This window comes from Hypanus sabinus, chromosome 10, assembly GCF_030144855.1.
Source record: "Hypanus sabinus isolate sHypSab1 chromosome 10, sHypSab1.hap1, whole genome shotgun sequence".
Classification (NCBI taxonomy): domain Eukaryota; kingdom Metazoa; phylum Chordata; class Chondrichthyes; order Myliobatiformes; family Dasyatidae; genus Hypanus; species Hypanus sabinus.
In genome coordinates this window covers 17,153,620-17,175,639 of record NC_082715.1, presented here as the reverse complement: position 1 = coordinate 17,175,639, position 22,020 = coordinate 17,153,620, and the positions used below count along the sequence as shown (strand labels likewise).

Here is a 22,020-nt window from a genome sequence, read left to right as displayed (position 1 = left end):
CTGCAGAACAGGCCTTCTGGCCCAATGAGCCACATCACCCAGAAACCTCCCTATTTAACCCTTGCCTAAACACAGGACAAGTTAGAATAACCAATTAATGTACTAGCCTGTACATCTTCAAACTGTGGGAGGACACCAAAGCGCTCAGGGAAAAGCCACGCACTCACGGGGAGAATGTACAAACTCCTTACAGAACAGAGCCAAAAACTGAACTCAGAACTCTTACACCTGGAGCTGTAATAGTGTCTCATTAACCGCTATGCTACTGTGGTGCCCATTTACAGGGCAGTAGAGGTAGTGTTTAAGTGTTTTAAAGATGAAGTTTGATAAATAACAGGATAAAATGTTTACCACAGGTAGACAGGAGATTATGTTCATGTTATATTTTTAATTATATGACAGAGCAGGATTGGGTTTATTAATGCTCGTAGTTGGTAGATACTGATGTTCATATGCTGTATTTTTAAAAATATCTCTTGTCCATATTTCTCTAGGTGCCCTTCCACTGAAAGGGCAGATGCAGAACCACTATTTTTGGCTGAAGGTAAAACATTCTAATCCTTCTAGCTAACAGTGGTCTGACTTTGACCAACTATGGGATTGCTTCAAAATAGAATCTGCTTAAAAGATCATTCTCCATTTTATAAATTTAGCAAAAATTGGTCCATAAAATTGCGTGTCATATCAATGAACATTGCTATGTTAATTCATTATGCGTCGTGTTGTATGACATAGGCCATCACGGGCTTTCTACGACGATGACTGTCTTTGGCTATTTGTCTGCAGAAGCGGTTTGCCATTGCCTCCTTTCGGGCAGTGACTTTACAAGATGAGTGACCCCAGCCATGATCTTCAGAGATTGTTTGCCTGGCCACATAACCAGGATTTGTGATATGCAGCGGCTACTCATACCACCATCCACCACCTGCTCCCGTGGCTTCACGTGACCCTGATTCCGCGGCTAAGCAGGTGCTGCTCTTTGCCCAAGGGTGACCTACTGGCTAGCGGAGGGAAGGCACAATCTCCTTTGGTAGAGGTGTATCTCTGTTACCTACCTTTTGACAATAGCCCCTTTACATTCACAATTAATTGTTGTTAATGCCACAAAACTTTCCAATGAATGTGTTTTAGCATCTGCAGTACATCTATGATATAAATACTTTTTCCATAATGTAACAGAATAACTTCATAATTACTTCCACTTTCTGGGAAAAAATTCTTACCTCTCTGGCATTTCTTGCATTGTTGCAGGAATAAGTACATCTGTCAGGACCTGGGTGATAAAAACATAAACTTTTCACTTTATTTCATGCAAGTAAATTGAAGAGATTGTCAATCAATGTGGAAAAGATATCCCTCATTCTTATGATTTGTGCTAATTAATAAGCTAGTTAATTCATAAAATTTGAAACTACATACAACACAGAACACTAATATGTCAATATATTCAGTGAGAACCAAGTCCTATATTATTATCTGCTCTTCCTTCCCTTTCCCCTAAGGCTTACGCTCCTCTTCACCCTTCCTATCCACCTTGCTTCACCTATCACCTTCCAGTTATCCTCCTTCACCTTCTCCCACCTTTTTATTCTGGCATCTTCCCACTTCCTTTCCAGTCCTCAAGAAAGGACTCAGCCCGAAACATTGACTGTTTACTCGTTTCAACAGATACTTCCAAACTTGCTGAGTTCCTCCAGCATTTTGTGTGTGTTGTTTTTGTATTGTCATTTGAATCTGATTTATTACAATAGGCACATTAACACGCCATCGTTATTTTCTTTATGTACATTCCTTCTACAAGCTACCTGAAATTTCTTTCCTTCCCCACCACCCTTTGGTTTCAGCCTCTCAGGGTGCAATTGCAAGAAAAATTGAAACTGTCACTTTCCTGTCCAGACTGATTGCTGAGGCGTTGCTGAATTGCCAAATACAGCAGATCTGCATCTGAAGCAGACGAGTCAGCAGCATTTAGCTGGGGCAAGTCTTTGAGTTGGAAGAACACCAAGACTGACCAGAGGTATCTTTTATCAAGCTGATGGCCTGACGGCAGCACCTAAGGCTTCTTATTGGGAAGCAACGTATAAAGCCCAGAGCAACACACGCCAAATGCTGGAGGAACTCAGCAGGTCAGGCAGCATCTATGGTAAAGAGTTGACGTTTGAAAACACTTGACGTTTCAGGATGAAGTTAAGAGCTGGAAAGTTGGCAAAAGGGATACACAGCTGGAGAAGGGAGAGGATCATGGGATGGGAGGCCCAGCAAATTAACAAATTTCACGACATATGATGGTAAATCTGATTCTGATTCTATTGCTCAACCATCAGGTTCTTAAATAAAAGGGAATTTTGCCCAGCACTCACTTTGCCCAGCAGTGAAATGTTCCTAGAACCACTATTCTCACTTTAAGGATTCTTTATCTTATTATCTCATGTTCTCATTATTTATTTCTTTTATTTATATTTATATTTGCACAGCCTGCTGTCTTCTGCACTCTACTTGATCTTACATATACATACTTGGATAATAAATTTAACATTACTTTGACTTTCAAATTCAGAGATTTGAACACAAAACTCTAAGCAAGCAGGCTATAGTAGTTCAAAGAGAGGCCAGTCCTGTAAGAAGTGCTATCTTCCAAATGAAGTACTAAACAATGGCCATGTCCTCTGTCAAGAGGAAGGAAAAGAGCCTCAACACTACTCTGTCCAATAGTAGGACAGTCATTAGCAATGCCATGTCCAGTACCTGTCCTACAAATCAATAAATAAATTAGTTGTTGATTAACATTTTGGTGATTTTAGATACTTGTTCATTATAAGTTGGCTTCTATTTTTACTTCTACCTTGCAATTTAAAAAGTGATACATGAAAGCTATTTTTTACTTTATTTCCAGATTCTACTTGTTCCACTTCCTCTTCTCAGGTGGATTTTCTCTTATTTCCATGGGATCTACCACTCACACAATAATTAGACAACTAATTTTGAAAAAATCACAAGAGTGTCTGCTTTCTGCACTATTTTTACCTGAGAATGAATAAAAAAGCATCAAAATTTCAAAATTAAGTATAGTTGCATGATGTTTAATGCTGGTTTTAAAAAACAAGCGACGCTGGTTGCACTCTTTATAATCACTTCAGTCAATACTCACCTTATAAAGTATGGAGTCACAGACACAAAATATGTCAATGATGACAGGATTTTCCAACAATGGAAGGAGATGGTCTGGCATCCCTTGCCAAAAGTGCAATAGGAAATTCTGAATCTGAAGATTAAAGTGAAAATAATAGAATCACTTTTCCTTTTGGATTCAAAGTCATTTAAATCCTTTTATTAGACATGCATAAATGAAATTACACTGCAGTATTTTTATATAATCTCACCTCTTCAAAGTTCCCATTGATTGCATTATCCAGGATACACTGGCAATGTGTTTTGTACATCATAATTAATGTATCTACCTGTGTTGATAAAAATAACATGAAATATATTAGAATGCTGGCTTATGTAACTCACTTGTAATATTTTATAATCATGCAAGGGATGAGATTGAAATAGATTTGCACAAGTTTGTCCTTCATATCTGCACTCTTTCCTAGAAATTATGGCTAAACTGTGGCCTAATATGACAAATTTGCTCCATGACAATCTAACAAAATCTATTTATCTCAGAATTTAGATTATCATCTAACCCAACAAAAACAGCCAATTGCAGAAATGAGTTACAAACTGTGAACAAGTGTTGGGTACAGAAGTGTTTGTTTACGTGCCTTTAATTTCCTTGCTTATGCGGCCATTTTAAGTGCCAGGCCCAATTGAAATGGTCAGGGTCAGAGACGGGCCAGTTCCACTGGCTGCTCTGTGGGGTTTGCTCAGCTCTGTGCTGGACTGAGACCCTCTGTGGACTTCTGGCTTTATGAACTTCAGTTCTGAATGCAGCTTGCTTGATTTATTGCTTGCAGGATTTGTTTCATTTTCGCTCTCTGCACAGTGTTTGATCATTGAACTGTAGCTCAGCTTTTCATACCATCATTTTCACAATCTTGATGGAGAAGTTAGAGAACCTGGGCCTCTGTACCTCCCACTGCAATTGGATCCTCAACCTTCTAAGCAGAAGACCACAATCTGTGTGGATTGGTGATAACATCTCCTCCTCACTGACGATCAACACTGGCGCACTTCAGGGATGTGTGCTTAGCCCACTGCTCTGCTCTCTATATACAAGACTGTATGGGTAGGCATAGCTCAAATACCATCTATAAACTTGCTGACGTTACAACCATTGTTGATAAAATCTCAGACGGGGATGAGAGGTCGTACAGGAGCGAGATATGCCGACTAGTGGAGAAGTGTCACAGCAACAGCTTTGCACTCAACGTCAGTAAGACGAAAGAGCTGACTGTGGACTTCAGAAAGGGTAAGGTTAAGGAATCCACATAACAATCCTCAAAGAGGGATCAGAAGTGGAGAGAGTGAGCAGCTTCAAGTTCCTGGGTGTCAAGATCTCTGAGGACCTAATCTGGTCCCAACATATCGATGCAGTTATAAAGAAGGAAAGAGAGCAACTATACTTGATTAGGAGCTTGAAGAGATTTGGTAAGTCAACAAATATACTCAATGACTTCTATATGTGTACTGTGGAAAGCATTCTGACAGGCTGCATCAGCGTCTGGTATGGAAGGGCTACTGCACAAGTCCATAAGAAGCTGCAGAGGGTTGTAAATTTACTCGGGTCCATCTTGGGTACCAATATATGTATACAGTAATTGATTTACTTATTTTAATTATTATTATTTTATTTTTTTCTTCTTGTTCTATATTATGTATTGCACTGAACTGCTGCTGCTAGGTTAACAGATTTCACGACACATGCCGGTGATAATAAACCTGATTCTGATTCTGATGGTCATCATTTGCCTTTGAGTGGATTCTATTGGGGTTCTTTTCTTCATAGCTGCCTGTAAGCAGATGAATCTCAAGATATGCATAAAGTATACATACTTCGAGAAGAAATGTACTTTGAATTTCTAGTGTTGTTCATGACTCATTTATCAATGGAAATCATTTCTCAACTTCATCAAAAAACGGGTCACTTCTACAGGGAGGTGCAGTTTAATTTGCTTAAACAACACTTTATTTAATCCTTGGTGACTAGAAACTATTTTATAGAGGATTTGGTATGTCATCTACAACACTTGCAAATTTCTACAGATGAAGCATTGTGAATGGGTGCATCACTGTCTGGTATGGGGGGGGGGGCTTCTGCTCTGCACGGGATCTAAGTAAGGTGCAGAGAGTTGCACAGTTAGCTCCATCATGAGCACTAGCCTCCGTGGTATCCAAATCATCTTCAAGGAACGTTGTCTCGAAAAGGCAGCATCCATCATTAAGGACTGCCATCACCCAGGATGTGCCCTCTTCTCATTGTTACCATCAGGAAGGAGGTACCAAAACCTAAAGGCACGACCTCAATGATTCAGGAACAGTTTCTTCGCCTCTGCCATCAGATTTCTGATTGGATTTTGAACCCATGAACACCACCTCACGACTTTTTATGCATTATTTATTTAATTTAACTATTTTATATATAATGTTCAGTTTTTTTTTCAATATAGGAAGAAGCTGTTCCTAAATGGATATTGGACCCTTGAACACCACCTCACTTTATTAATATATATTATTTCTGTTTTTCTGCACAAATTTAATATATTCAATATACATATACTGTAATTGATTAATTTATTTATTATTATTTTTTCTTCTATATTATGTATTGCATTGAACTGCTGCTGCTAAGTCAACAAATTTCATGACACATGACAGTGATAATAAACCTGATTCTAATTCTGATTCTTCTGCATTGTATAGCTGCCACAAAGTTAGCAAATTTCACGACGTATGCTGGTGATATTAAACCTGATTCTGATCTTGTGCTAATTCAATGACTAATCCTTCCTTCCTTGGGAATCATGCCTAGGGTTGTCCACAGCACTCAGAGTGAGAAAATTAAAACACTCTATAGCTGTCACATGGGTATTACCCCTTTGTATTCTAGTTTTCAAGATTAATCTTCAGTTGCAAAAAATGCAAAAAAAATGCAAAAAATGCAAAAAATTTGAAGTAGTCATGTGTTGCAATCTGGTTCTAAAAAATCAACATCAACTCATTTTTACTGCTGAGCATTTAAACACAGTGGCTTCAAAAATATGGCTGGGCAGAATCCAGCTGAATGATTAAGAACTGATTTATAGACAAAATACACATTCATTTTCCTCTTTGAAAACAAATGTTATCAGTGGGGAAGGTCTCAGAGCAGAGGCTCACTACACTAAGAACTCAAATTTTCTAGAACACTGTATAGTGGCTACTTGAACAACCAATACTGCTCAGAGACTTGGTGATGGGCATGGGTTAATCCTTGATTGGTGCACCTTTCATAGAATCCAATAATAATAATGTTCAAAGTTGAAGAAATGAATTTGATCCTTTATCAAGGAACCAGCAAAACAAACAACCTCAAAGTGATAAAAATAATGAAACTGAAACTAACAGGACTGCTCATACCCTACCGAAGGGTCTCGACCCAAAACATCGACTGTACTTTTTTTTTCCATCGATGCTGCCTGACCTGCTCAGTTCTTCCAGCACTTTATGTGTGCTGCTAATGAGCTTAAATGTACTTAAGTTGTATTAAGCAAAATTAACTGAAGTTAAACACAAAAGGTTAAACGAAATTAGATGGTCAACTAAAAGGTATCAACCCGACTTACTCCCTAGTTCCAAACTAACCAGAATGACTAAAAAACATGAAGACATAAGTAAAACCTTCACTTCTACCATGCCCCCCCTCAACAATATGACTAGTTACCTTATTACATGTAATAAATGTGCAACACAGATTAGAATGCAGATAGAGAACAGATACATGGCTGCTACGCACAGTGTTATTGATGCACCAACTGAGACGAAGCATCTCGGAAGCTAGCTTGATAAGGTAATGGATCCCAACTTGATAAGGTGAGTAGTGGGTTAGAAACTACGTATGTGGCCCAGTACTCCAAATACTTTACAATATTTCCTTTGCTCATAAATCATTAAATGGAATGCAATATAAGGGAAGGTCTTCATACATACTTCAAGGTTTCCCATCACGTGCTTAAAGCAGGCACATATAGAAATACTATTCTTCAAAGTGTGTTCAGATGAATTCAGATGCTATTCTATGGGATTGATATAACATTATTATGCTCAAAAACTGCTGTGAATACCTCAGCTCAATTTGGAACCAAGGTCCCTAATAAATGGGCCATAAATGCTGGAAAAGCAAACAGAAATCTCAATCAATATTTCATTCAGTTGATTGGTCTGTGACCTCCCACTTCCACGTCAATTCAGTTTTATCTCTCTGAGTAAGGTAAATCCAATAAGAACTTTGATTTGTAAGATGTAGATGATTTTAATTGTTTAGACTTGGTTCTTGGTCTGCTTTAATAATATGCAAAAAAAGAAGCAAATCCCACAAAAGGCTGAAAACTTGTAGAGTTGAAGGGAACTGTAAAAACACCAGGAATAAATGAGTGAAAAAGAGGGAAAAGTTCAATGTTTCAGGCATGGTCTTTTTCAGAATTCATAAATGAATTAAGTACTTTCTTAATAGAAGCAGTAGATAAACATTGAATGCAGAACTTAGAGATCTACAGCACATTACGGGCCCTTCGGCCCACTATATTGTACTGACCATGTAACCTACTCAAGAAACTGCCTAGAATTTCCCTAAAGCTGAGGAAGCAGATGCTTCAAGCATAGAAATGGTGTGGCTTGTGTAATGCTATTACAGAAGTGAGTACTATAACACTATTATAGCACCAGCAATCAGTGATCAATGTTCGATTCCTACCACTGTCTGTAAGGAGCTTGTATGCTCTCATGTGGGTTTCCGCCCGGTACTTTGTTTTTCATAAACCATAGGAGCAGAATTAGGCCATTTGGCCCATCGAATCTGCTCCCCCTTTTCATCATGGCTGATCCATTTTCCCTATCAGCCCCAATCTCCTGCCTTCTCCCCATATCCCTTCATGCCTTGACTAAGCAAGATTCCAACAGCCTCTGCTTTAAGTATTCCCAATGACTTGATATTTCACATGGAAATGAAACAGTACCCTTTCTATATTCCATAGAATTACTTTAGTGCTTGGGTTGAGTTGTAAGTCTAACCTATTATTTCTTCAAAATTCTGCAAGCACAGGCTAGGTTTGGTAAGTTGTGAGCATGTTAATGGTGGTGCCAGAGGCGGGTTGCTCTCAATGCATATTCCGACTGCACTGGTTGTTGACACGTATTACTCTACGTTTTGATATTTTGATGTGTGACAAATAAAAACAATCTTTCTTTCATCTTTAGAAACATGCAATTGCTTGAACAACATGCATCATCATCATGTGCCGTGTCTTAGGATGTAGGCGATCATGGTCCTTCCATGGTTGTTCTTGGCAATTTTTCCCCCACAGAAATGGTTTGCCTTCTTCTGGTCAGTGTCTTTTTGAGACAGGTGACCTCAGTTATTATCAACACTCTTCAGAGGTTGTCTGCCCTGGCATCAGTGGTCGCAAAACCAGGTCTTGTGATGTGCACCAGTTGCTCACATGACCACCCAACACCTGCTCCCATGGTTTCATGTGGCCCTAATCGGGGGTCTTAGTAGGTGCTACACCTTGCCCAAGGGTGACCTGCAGGTTAGTGGAGGGAAAGAGTACCTTACAACTCCTTTGGTAGAGAGGTATCTCCACCCTGTCAACCAACATGGTGCCATTTAAAAAAAAGCAGTTATTGTTTTGATTACACAAAAGGGAAATAGAGGGAAACATGAGATACATTTATATTTAAAAAAAAACAATGGCAAAATGGGGAAAGGCAACAAAATAAATGGATTTAGAAACAAATGTGGAATATAGTGATTGGAAACCCTGTATCCTTCCCAATTAACAAAATAAGAACTGGTCTGTAACTAAGGACACCAACTTCAGCTCACTCATTAGCATGCTGTCTGATAACTAGACTCCAGCTCAACCTGCTGCCTGTTTCTTCACTCCTTGGACGCCAGGTCACCACCTGTAATCAGGTTGCTACCTGCCCAACTGTTAATGGATAAATGATACTTCCGCAGACTCCTATCAAGAGTGAAATGGCTGGCAATGTTTCTAGTAGATTCTCTCAATAAATTAATCTCCTGTGTTTGGATGGAAGGGTGTGCCATTAACTGGACATATTCCTATTTAGTACAATTTAAAGCATTGCAGTTTTTGTTTCAAATCTTCAAAATTAAAGCATTAAGTAACCTCACTTGAGACTTAACAAGCTAACGATACTATTGTACTCAAGAAACTGTAGTTATTTTTGGCATGTTTTTCAGATGATGAGCTCATTATAGAATAATTAAGGAACAAGGTACAAATTTTGATCTGGTGCAAATTAGATCATGGCAAAGAAACACAACACTAGAGAAAAACATATGAGGTGAGATCTCACTACAAATTCACCGTTCTCAGATCTGCTTAGGTAGATAGAGTTGTAGGGAAAACAGAACAATGAAGCAAAGTTATTTTAACCACTGGATAAATGATTTTTGTGATTTTAAATTATATTTAAACAATATCTTACAATGTAACATGTATAGATAATTACAGTTCAACATGTTGTAAAACACACTCCAAGTTACAAAGGCAACAAAATTTGATATAGTCACAGAAAACCATGAAAATAATTCTAAATATAAGTTATATACCAGGCAAGATGTGTATAATTCCAATGAAGCACATAAGCCATAGGTGTGTCCATCATTTGATCACTTATCATTCTACTTTTCTGCATTTTACAGTTGTTTTTAACTTCCACTGTCTATCATTAATTTGATTATGATTCTTGGGTTTACCGAGTATGCCCGCGCCATCCGCCACAAGTGGGACTTCCTCGTGGCCAAACATTTTAATTCTAATTCCCATTCCTGTCTGACATGCTGGTCCATGGCCTCATCTTGGCACTCTCAGGGTGGAGAAGCAACACCTTAGACTCCATTTGGGTAGCCTCCAACCTGATGGCATGAATAAGAATTTCTCCTTCCAGTAACAAATTCCTCCCTACCCCTTTTCTCCTTCTCTAGTCCCCATCTAACTTTTAGCTCTTCTCACCCACATATTACTTTCCCCCGGGTCTCTTCCTTCTTCTGTTTCTCCTATGGTACACTCTCCTCTCCTATCAGATTCCTACTTCTTCAGCCCTTGACCATTCCCACCCACTTGGCTTCATCTATCACCTTCCAGCTGGCCTCATTCTCCTCCCTCCCCCCACCTTTTTATTCTGGCATCTTCCCTCTTGCTTCTCAGTCCTGAAGAAAGGTCTTGGCCCAAAACATCACCTATCTATCAGTTTCCATAGATTCTGCCCCACTTGTGAGTTCCTCCAGGTGTGTGTGTTGCTTTGGATTTCCAGCATCTGCATACCTTCTTGTGTAAACTAATCTCAGTGTTGTATATGCTGCAATATAAATACTTTGATAATAAATCTACTTTAAATCTTGAACAATGTTAAAAATGGAACATTATTTATTAATTGAGATACAGCGTGGAACAGACCCTTCCAGCTTTCAAGCCCCACTGCCCAGTAATCCCACAGTTTAATCCCAGCCTAATGATGGGACAATTTACAATGACCAATTAACCTACCAACCAGTACGCCTTTGGACTGTGGGAGGAAACCAGAGCACCCAGAGAAAACCCACACAGTTACAGGGAGAACATACAAAGTCCTTACAGGCAACAGCAGGAATTGAACCCAGGTTGCTGGTACTATACATTGTTGTGCTAACCACACTACCGTGCTGACCTGGTAATATTACATATTTATTTTCTCAAGAAAACTATATGAAAATTAAGATTTTCTACTGTGGATTTTCAAATATTTGAACCCCAGTGTATTTTCACATTTCAAACAAGAAATAACTTTTTCCACAAGAATTATAGATATTTCTAGCATGAAAAAAGTAGTGCACAGGCTTAAGGCATTAAGCTTTAAAATAAATTATGTATTTAGATGGGATGAGTATTATTCTATTAATAATTCCTAATTTGTTTTCAGGAACTGATTTTAAAGATATCCAAGTCTACCAGTCTCTCATGAATTATTTTTAAAAATGTTTATGGTTGTAATTGTTCATGAAAATTGTTTTGATTGTATTAGAATGCATGAAGTGAATTACATTGATAACTGTTGATAATGGATGATAAAAATCTGTACCTTCTCCTTTGAAATAGGCCCCTGGAGAAGAAGATGCTGGGCATTGGGAAAATTGGGAAGCAAGGTTCCAGTTTTTGAACTGAGTGAATACTTCCGAGTAAAACCTCCCTGTAATGGAATAAAATTGTCCAAATTAGTGTCCAAATACATGCTTTCATCCTGAATCATTTAAAAACAGAGTAAATTGAATATTTATAAACAATTATTTTAAAACTGTGAAAAAAAAAGATTTTTTTCCCCATTTTTATTAGTTTAAAATATCTGTAATGAACTGTGTCAAGAGGTTAGTTACAGCTAGAATTAACTCCTGCCTAAGCAGAGATATGGATCTCCAGCAATTTGCCTACCGCACAGGTCTAGAGTGGATGCAACCTCACTGGTTCTCCACGCTGCTTTGCAGCATTAAGCATCTGCAAGACGCAGGTTAGACTACTGTTTATGGACTGCAGTTTTCCATTCAACAGCATCATTCCCTCTGCACTAATCAACAAGCTTCAACAACTGGGTATCTCTAACTAGATCCTCAGTTTCCTTATTGGGAGGCCGCAGACAGTTTAGATTGGTAATAATATATCCTCGCTGACCTTCAGCACTGGTGTAGTTGAATGATGCATGCATGGCCCTTTGCTCTACTCTCTATACCCTCATGACTGTGTGGCTAAGCACAGCTCAAAGGCTTTGTTTAAAATTGCTGATGACACCACTATTGTTCGTAGAATCGCAGATGATGATGATGAGGTTTACTGGAATGAGATAAATCAGTTGTTTGAACGTGTTGTAACAAGGACTTCACACTCAACATCTGTAAGACCCTGATTGTGGACTTCAGGAAGGGGAAGCTTGGAGAACTCACACCAGTCTACAATGAGGGTATTATTGGGCAGACTGAGCTCATTAGCCGTGGTTGGCAGTCCACCTAGGAAAAGGAAAGCTCTTATCTCAAACTTCCACTGCCTTGTGGCAATACCCACTCATGGGGAATGTTCTGGGAGTAAACACAGAGGAAAAGTCCAGAGCTGGAGTCCCTAAGACAGACCTACAGTGGGTTCAGCACAGACTGGCAACTCCTGTGACGCAGCCGTATTGGTCTCTGCCGTTCCTTTGGGTTTATTAGATGTGTGGAGAGGCGAAGCTTGCTACATGGACAACAGCCTGTTCTCCATACCTTATTGCTCAGGTTTGCATATCTTGACAGCTAGGACATCATGGTCGACATTGACCGACAGAGGCCTCACTCATATGATTATGGAATGCAGGAGGCAGTGAGATGACTGCATAGAGGTTTATAAAATTATGATGGGATAGACAGGAGGAGGAGCATGCTACATGGGAAACAGCTCGCTCTCCATATCGTACTGCCCTGGCTTGCAAATCATGTAGACAGCTGGGACGCAACATCCATGGTCGACCCCAACCAATTAAGGGTCTCATTCTCATTTAGTACATCAAAAGTGGTGCAGTTTACTGAGATGAATGGCACATTTATCTCAGCTGCATCAACTCTTTAAAATTTTACTGAACTGATTAGGATCGACAGTGCATTACGATTACGTGAAAATGGATTTGTAACTTGGATAAAGTATATTACATAAAGTCATTCTGTCGGTGAAAAGCAAGTATTTAGATTAAGTTAATGAATGTAAATAATGATCTAAAAATTCTCTATCACGCATCCAAAGTTCAAGTATATCTAAATAAATTTTCCAGGGACACCTGCTTCTAATTACCATTTAGCATTTATTTAATGATTGCAACATTTTCTGCTTAATTAGCCATGAAATCTTTAATAATTAACTAATTTGCCAAGTAAACAAGTTTGCTTGCAAGATTGTTAAAGTAGGTCATTCACCGCTATAGAAAGGTGAAGCACAAAAAGTCTATACTTTGCACAATGACAAAATCTATCTTTAGCTATACATTTTTGGGTGATTAATTATCACCATTTGAATTTCAGTCCTGATTTTTTTTTTTGTTTTCAATGTCAGGCATCTGTTATGTTAGTGCAAGAGGCCTTTCATTGGTCAGGATTGATTATGACTGTTGCATCTTAGCTGTCTAGGATTTCTAAGATGTCAGCCTAGCTTGTCTATGCAGGCCAGAGCAGTATGAAATGGAGGGCAAGCCCGTGTAGCAGGCTCCCCCCTCCACCCAAAGGAGCAGCAGACACCGACCCGGTTTGGCACCAGCTGCATCACAGGGGTTGCCAGTCAGCATTGAACTCAATGTAGGACTGCTATAGGGACTCCACCACCAGGTTTCTCTATCAGGATTTACACCCGAAGACACCAGCGGGTATAGCCTCAAGGCTGTGGAGGTTGGAGATGAGAATTTTCCTCCTTCTGGATGAGCTGTCAACCATGGCTGACGAGACCCCATCATTCCAAAATGCTTTACATAATTAAGGTCAAATGAGCATCAGTACCAAGAGTTACTATGCATAACTAATGTTGATACAATATTGCCCCAGTATGAAAATAAAGTAGATGCCTCTTACATGCATCATTAGAAAACTTAAATTACACTAAATAACTGATCCTGAAATATACAAAAGTTCAAAGGTTCATTTAATATTAGAGAATGTATAGAGTATACACACTAAAATTCAAGCTTTTCACAGACATCCCCGAAACAAGAAACCCCACAAAATGAATGAATGATAGAAGCATAAAAATATACAAAAATATACTGACAATTTCTTTGGTCCAGTTTATGTATTTATGGCCAAAACATTTTAACATGCATATTGATTGCATATGTACCTCTACTGCATAATTCTCCACCCTAATACTCAATCTCAAACCATCTAAATATAAATCTTGTAACAGATGAAGGCAATAATTATTTAGCTTAAATGAAAATTGCTTATCTTTAAAGTCTTTATTGCAAATTACCACTGTGAGCTATTTACTTAGGCACAGCCACACGTATCACTTTAAAATCATCATTTACATTCATTGCATTGTGGCCATTTGTCAAGTTCAATCATTTTGGACGGTGCAATCAATTGCTTTAAATATGCTGCTGTAGATTGCTCTCTGGAAAGAATACAATGTTGTATTCTAACAACATTATATTTATTTATTTATAATTATTTGGCTTTCATTTGTGTGTGTAAAGTGGTCTAATAATCATTAACACACACAAAACGCTGGAAGAACTCCACAGGTCAGGCAGCAGCCATGGAAAGAAATAAGCAGTTGACGTTTCAGTCGACTCTTCACGAGTCCTGATAAAGAGTTTTGGTCCAGACTGTTGAACTCTTTGTTCCCTTCCATGGAAGCTGTCTGACCTGTTGAGTTCCTCCCACATTTTGTTTGTGTTACTCAGAATTTTTCCAGCAATTCCTGCAGGACCTCTTGCGCTAATAATCATTAATATGGCTTTAATTTAGCATACCTCATTTTTCAGTTTGCTTCCTGAAAATCTGCGAAGAAAAAGAAACTGATTGTTAACATAACTATATATATTTTATCTCTCCATAATCAATTAAATAACTCTTCTAAACATAAATCTTCCAGGAATGAAAGGGTTACTGTATGAGGAAAGTCTGGCAGCTCTGGAGTTCAGGAGAATGAGGGGGGATCTCATAGAAACATTCCCAATGTTAAAAGGCTTAACAGATTATATTTTGCAAAGTTATTTCCCATGGTCGGGGATTCTAGGTCAACAGGGCATGACTTCAGGACTGAAGGACTTCCATTTAGAAATGAGATGTGGAGAAATTGCTTCAATCAGATGGTGGTAAATCTGTGGAATTTGTTGCCACGAGTGGCTGTGGAGGCCAAGTCATTGGGAGAATTTAAGGAAAGTTCGAGATTAGCCAGGGCATCAAAGTATTTGGTGTGAAGGCAGGGGAGTGGGGATGACTGGAAGAAATGGATCAACCCATGATAGAATGGCGGAGCAGACTCAATGGGCCGAATGGCCTATTTCTTTTTCCATATCTTATGGTCTTATTACATCTTCAAATAGTTTAACTATGAATGTTCAATGAGAATTGCTGCATAGAAAATAAGCATAGTGTTTTATGGGACACTTCTCAACAGAGTTTGGAAAGGACAACTTTATCAAAATCTCACTAAATGTGTTTTAAACCTCATTCATGTTAACGCCACTAAATTTCCACTCCTGTTATATTGCCTGACTGTAAGATTTTCCACACCAGCTCTATATTTCCAGAATGGGACAGCTCACTACATTGCCACGAGTTGCATATTGCAAAGTCAAATCAAGGGAGGACCTTCACAGTGCATGTGAAGAGAATTCCTGGAGACTGCTGTAGAACAGAGGGAGCTAGGAATCTGTACATAGCTCCCTGAAACTAGTGCCACAGGTAGACAGGATGATAAAGAAGGCATTTGGAATTCTGGTCTTCATCCGTCAGGGTGATGAGTTTCAGAGTTAGAATGGCATGTTGTTGTTATACAAGACATTGACAAAGGTGCACCTAAAGTATTGTGTACAGTTTTTGGTTACCCCATTCTACAGACAACATGATCATGCTGGAAAGAGTGCAAAGAAGACTTATAAGAATGTTGCCAGGACATAGGACCTGAGGGGATGGACAGGTTATGATTTTATTCCTTGGAGTGTAGGAGTCTGAGTTGAGACCTTACAGAGAGAATAAAATCATAGATAGACTATGTATATTTACCAGTTTTTCATGGAAGGAATCAAAATCTAGAAAGAATTGGTTTAGGGTGAGAGGGGAAAGCTTTACAAGGATCCAGAGGGGCAAAATTCTTCAGGCAGAAGGTGGTATGTAGGTGGGACGAGCTGCAGAGAAAGTCATGTACAACAGCATTTAAATGTGCTCATATGATCAGGTGCATGGATAGGAAATGCTTATGGGCTCAATGTGGACGAATGAAACTAGCTTAGATGTTCAAGTTGGTTGGCATGGGAAAGAGTTGGGCCAAAGAGCCTGCTGCATGCTGTATTACTCTAAGACTCTATTATAGAAATTATCCTTTGAAAGAAAAAAAAAGATTAGCTTTATTTGTCACATGTACATTGAAACATCGAAACATACAGTGAAATGCATCATTTGCATCAATGACAAACACAGTGCGGGGATTGTGCTGGGGGCAGCCCGCAAGCTTCTCCACCTTTCCAGTGCCAAAATAGCATGGCTACAACTCACTAACCCTACTGCGCATCTTTCGGAGTGTGGGAGGAAACTGGAGCATCAGAGGAAACCAATGTAATCAAAGTGAGAACATAGAAATTCCTGGCAGACCGCTGTGGGAGTTGTACCCTGAATCATGACCACTTGCATTGTATAAAATGGTGCATACCGCCTCTCACTACTGAAACCAGTTACTAGCAATAACACCTGTCCATTTTGGATTATGGATGAGGAAAAGATAAACATTAAACATTTGTCCCTATGATGTCAGCAGATCTCAGTCAGTAGCACTATGTTTCTTGGTTAGAGAGTTTTAGATTCAATTGCTAAAAGAAACTTAAACTCAAACATAACTAAGCTGATCCTCCAGTGCAGGACTGAGTTCAAACTAAATTTATTATCAATGTATACATCTCCATATAGTACCCCGAGATTTATTTATGTGGGGATTTACAGTACCTACAAATAAGCACAATAGATTCAATTAAAAACTACACAAAATAAAGACCAACCAACCAATGTAAAAAAGGCAAATATTGCAAACACTAAAAATAATGAATAATATTGAGAACATGAGTAGTGTTCTAAGACTTGATATCAACCAACACCTGAAACATAAACTCTGAACTCTCTGACATATTTTCCACTTTATTTAAAACTAGAAGTGTGCCTGACCAGGGTGCAAACGTTCACACCAAGTATAATCGGTTCTCTTGTTTCAATACTCTTGCCTGGTACCTTGCAAGCCCACAGGCCAAGTCATATTATCAACTCTCCCATTCCTCCAGCAGATTGTACAAGAACACCAAAAAACTAAGGGCAGAGTAAGGGCCACCACAATCCCACCAAGGACGGTCCCAAGCCCAGTTGTGAAAGACAGAATGCTGGGCATGGGGCTAGCAGCCCCATTTGGTAAAAACCCGGAGTTGAAGAAATGACAACACAAGCTCCAAAAACTTCATCCCTGGAAGGATCTTCATGTCGAAGATGTATGAAGTCGTGCTAAATGTGGAAGCCAAAGGGCCCGTCAGCCTACAGCTCTAGAAGAGGAGTCCCACCAGCCGCTATCAGTGGCCTTTGCCCCGGTAGGAGTGATGAGCTTAAGAAAAAGTAGAAAAGTCCACCAGGTCCCTCAAACCTGCCCCACAATCCAATATGATCACGGCTGATCTATCCTGGCTACAACTCCTCTTTCCTCAGGGTTCCCTAATAATATTCAATTCCTCTGGACTTTTGTTTGATGCCACAGATAGTGCACTAATCCTGTCAAACTTTCACCTGAACAAATACAATTACAATGAAAGAGCCCTCCCGTTACAATAATGGCTACTTTCAACTGGAAAAAAGCCATGCTAATATGATGCATATAATGTAAAGGATTAAGGTACCTGGTCAAGCCTTTACCAGAATACACCGAATGATAATACGCACTGCTCTCTTTGATGCCAATACCATAATAGTGATACCTGCAAGATAGAGCCAAGATTTCAAAATTATATTTCTGTTAAATTTACATAAAATAAAGTAAAAAAAAATATATCCGTCAAATGAACTGTCCACATTAATCGATTTACCTGGCACGGGACGGCTAACGGGTTTAGGCCATTGTTATCAGGATTCTAGGGAAGCAGATTTGTTTAGGCAACGAATATTCACATCAAATAAATCGACGCCGATCAAATAAATACAGAAAATTACTGCCAATAAATCTAAGAGTTAAGAGTGTTGACAGACCTGAAGTCTAAACGATAAACGAAGGATTATTTTCAACAAACAGGACATAAAGTAACTCACTTTGAGTGACCTCTCGTTCCAAGTCTTCTGGTCGTCAGGAGAGGAAACTTTTGTCGTATTGTCTATCAACGAAACACGAAAAATATAAAAGGTTGAATTAAAATAAAACGTTTTTGCCCAATATCTATTTGAAGACAGAAGATACTCCCTTTATACCGTACAATCGGTTAGTATTAAAAATCTCTTCTCTGCTTTGTCATGCCTTCATCTGGAAGAGAGGAGATCACGCTGGTACTGTGCTACATTTTAAGATTACGCGTACTTGAAGTGCGTATTTAGTTTTCAATCAAAACAAAGGATATTTTGTTTGATTTATGGAAATACCCGCGAGGCCGCAGATGCTACCTTTCCGAACGTAGCTGCGCAAGCAGGTTCCAATTTCTCTTTCCGGCAGAAGTCCAGATAGTGGGTATAGAGGATACATCTGGGTAAGCAAACCCCCTCGCAAACGATGTAGTTTTCTTCCAACCTGGAGAAGGAAAGGTTAACAGCATTCAACTCAATTAGTCCCGAGCATCAGACACTGGGGCACAAATATTCCGCTATGCCCAAAGCTGGGATTGCTCTGAAATTTAATGAATTCGCAGTATAACGAATTATAGACACACACGGTTGGTACTCTGCTCGAAAACTATATTGCAATATCATGCACATTCGACGTTTTTAAAATATATATTCACTCAAATGAAACAAAGACTTTAAGGCAGACTAACACACAAAATGCTGAAGGAACTCAGCGGGCCAGGCAGCATTTATGGAGAGAAATAAACAGTCGACGTTTCGAGCTGAGACCCTTCATTGGGACTGGAAACGATTGGGGGAAAGAAGCCAGGTGTTTGCTGCAGGGTCTCGGCCCGAAACGTCGACTTTCTCAGACCGTTCTTTCGCACAGACCCCCGGAGTTCCTGCAGTATTGTTTGTGCGTGTTACTCCGGATTTCCAGCATCTGCGGGACCTCCCGAAGGTGCTGGGGCCCACCGGTCTGATCCGCCACTTACCATTGCAAAGTGAGCTGCGTTTGTTTCTTCTTGTCCCTGATAATCTGGGTGATGGTCTTTTTCGGACTCTGTTGCTTGTCGTTCAGGAAAGTTTTCCCTTCAGAAACGTTCCCATCCTCTTCGTCCGACGATGCGAATCCGTTGCAGTTTTCCGATTCTGTTGAACACGGAACGACAAGATTCAATCTTTCTGTGACCCATTTGCACTTATACCAATTCAAATCGACTTACTGTGTCCACCTGCACTTCACACTTCAAAGCTATGGATTATTTTAAACCCCAGAGTGAGCACTTCGCTCTCACATCTCCTGTTGCTTTTAAAGCTAATTCCCGCCAACTCCTTGCAGAGAAAGAAATTGTTACTAAATTGTGGGCTGTTCTTTTCAAACCCAGCAAATATAATTCTCTTTAAGATTCGACCGCCATTTGGCGGGACAGTAATCACTATTATAAATTCTAAATTAAAATTACCGGCTGTTGGTAATTTATTAATGCGACATCATTTTATGATGGGTTATTCGCAAAGGAATCGATGTGCTTAAAGGACGTAATCGAGGTTTTGATTCGAAATTACAGCGGCTTTGTAAAGCAGAAGTAATAAGATAGTACAGATGCAATTTTGAGAGAGGGCTATCGATATTTCCCTCGTTCGGGCGTTAGTCGATCGAAACTTGGATTCCTGGAATTTTAACTGAAGTCGCTATGCACTTGATATCGAAATATTCTGTGTAGTTTCTAAAGAACTGTAACAGCAAACCGTCTTCTGGACAGACCGGCAGAACCTCACCTGATTTAATGCCTAATTCGGTTCCTATCTCCTCCTCCCCACATCCAGGCAGTGAGTCTGGCTCCTCGCCGCCGCCGCAGCCTTCCGAAAGCGAAGCCAAATGTTTGCCCATCAGAGTCACGTAGGCTTGCTCGGGAATCCGGGTTGCCACTTTTTGCGGGGGCTGAAGGCGAAGCATGGACGGTTCTTCAGACTCGGGCATCCTCTTTAAAGGCATCTTCATGGCGAGCAGCGGGACCAGGGTTTATTAGTTCAGTACTCTCTCTCTCTCTTCCCGTAATCGGGATTCGCTGGGAGTCAAATTAATGGCCCATGGTCCTCCTGAGGAAGTAGGGCATTGTAAAATCTCAGTCCCCTCACATTACAAGATAACAAACTTCTCAGTATCCCAGTTGAAGATTCACTATCAAAGACGGATTGGAAATTATTACAGGTCATGGCGAGATGGTAATTGAGCTCTCCATCCCGAATTTGGATGCGAGAATACCGATCAACCAGTTTCAGGGTGACACCTTCAATAGCTATTTAAACTCTTCAGAGCACGCCTATTTGTTTGCACTAGGCAGATATCAAAAATAAAGTCTGCAATAAGTAGCAGATGGGTGAATATAATCTGAAGAGCTCTTACTGTGAAGGTAGGCACTGCAACATTGTTAATTAAACCCGCAGTTACGACTGAGCGATGAATCACGCGTATTTATCATTTAAAGGAAACGCGGAGAGCAGAACTCAGAAAATATTAATGATTAACCGCGGGGAACAATAATTTTTGAATGTACCTTTCAGTTGTGTGTTTATCATACGGTTTTCTATGTATGGAGGTAGATAGCTAAATCCGTGGCCGAGAGCAGAAAGAATCAATACGTTACTGACTTGAAACTTTGTGCGGAAGCTGTGAAAAGATAAACCATTGTCTTTCGCGAGAACAATATTCCCACACAACATTATCACAGATGGTAAATTAAAGAGCAAGCAACATACTTAGAATTCATTTCCTATCTTGCTAATCGATTTTGTGTCCTTCCCCATCCTTTGTCCCTGCTGCACGTCCCTTGTCCTGTCTAGTCCTCCACCTGAGGGCGAGTCGCTACTTCTTCCTCAGCAAAGTTAATTTGATATCTGAACTTTTCTCCCATCTTTATTTTTCTCCTTTTGGTTATTCATTGTTTCCTAATACCTCTTTCATTCTACTTCTGCTCCGGAGATATGATTGAGTTACGATCTCGATCGAGGCCCAATAAATCAATCAACTCTGGTGCCATTCCTAGTTTGGACGAGCCGACATTATCAGCAATATTTGGCAGTCTCTCCCTGTTCAGGGATGGGATTGGGTCCCACTTGGTAAGGGCGCCACCTGTGCTTGTGAGCTTTTCAATCAGCTGCGTCTGAAGATTTTGAGACGGTAGCAGGAAATATTCAGCGGTACAGGTTGAGGAACAAAGAACACCTCCTCCGAACGGCCCCGATGAAAAGCCAGCGATCTTCAACAACTTTCTCCCTCGAATGAGAATACGCTTGATGCACGGACCATGTAACCCGCTTGTGCGCCAAATTCTTCCTTCCATGAAGTAAATTTAATATCAAAGTCTATTTACTTTATGTCACCATGACTCAGTTACGTTACCCTGACAATAATTTTATTGCAGGCATTCATAGAATAAATAAATACTAAGCTCAAAGACTGGCAAAAGAAAACAAGTTGCGACAATAAAAAAACCGTAAAAAATAATAAATAAATGATCAGAATCAGGTTTAAATCAGCCTTTGAAATACAGCATATTTCTGAAATCTGTCATTTTTGCGGCAGCTGTGCAAAGTAAAACACAATCATAAAAACTGTGAATTACAGTATATATTTAATAGTTAAATAGATAGTGCAAAAATAGTAGTGAGGTAGTGTTTAGGGGTTCATCGTCTATTCAGAAACTAGCTGTTCCTGAATAGTTGAGTGTGGGCCTTCAGGCTCCTGTACTTCTTGACGGTAGCAATGAGAAAAGGGCTTGTCCTGGGTGATGGGGGTCCTTAAT

At 39.6% G+C, this 22,020-nt stretch overlaps 1 protein-coding gene across 1 annotated transcript in view; it reads right to left on the bottom strand.

The window, feature by feature from the left end:
- Positions 1-20,216, bottom strand: part of rfx6 (regulatory factor X, 6) — a 255,737-nt gene extending 235,521 nt beyond the window's left edge. Inside the window, exons 1-10 of the mRNA XM_059981346.1 lie at positions 19,994-20,216; positions 19,207-19,363; positions 18,554-18,677; positions 18,209-18,270; positions 17,803-17,880; positions 14,683-14,710; positions 11,287-11,394; positions 3,381-3,458; positions 3,149-3,262; positions 1,224-1,273 (exon numbers count right to left, since the gene is read on the bottom strand). Coding sequence (XP_059837329.1) covers positions 1,224-1,273; positions 3,149-3,262; positions 3,381-3,458; positions 11,287-11,394; positions 14,683-14,710; positions 17,803-17,880; positions 18,209-18,270; positions 18,554-18,677; positions 19,207-19,363; positions 19,994-20,216 — 1,022 coding nt within the window. The remainder of the gene's footprint in view (positions 1-1,223; positions 1,274-3,148; positions 3,263-3,380; positions 3,459-11,286; positions 11,395-14,682; positions 14,711-17,802; positions 17,881-18,208; positions 18,271-18,553; positions 18,678-19,206; positions 19,364-19,993) is intronic.
- Positions 20,217-22,020: the final 1,804 nt, after the last annotated feature.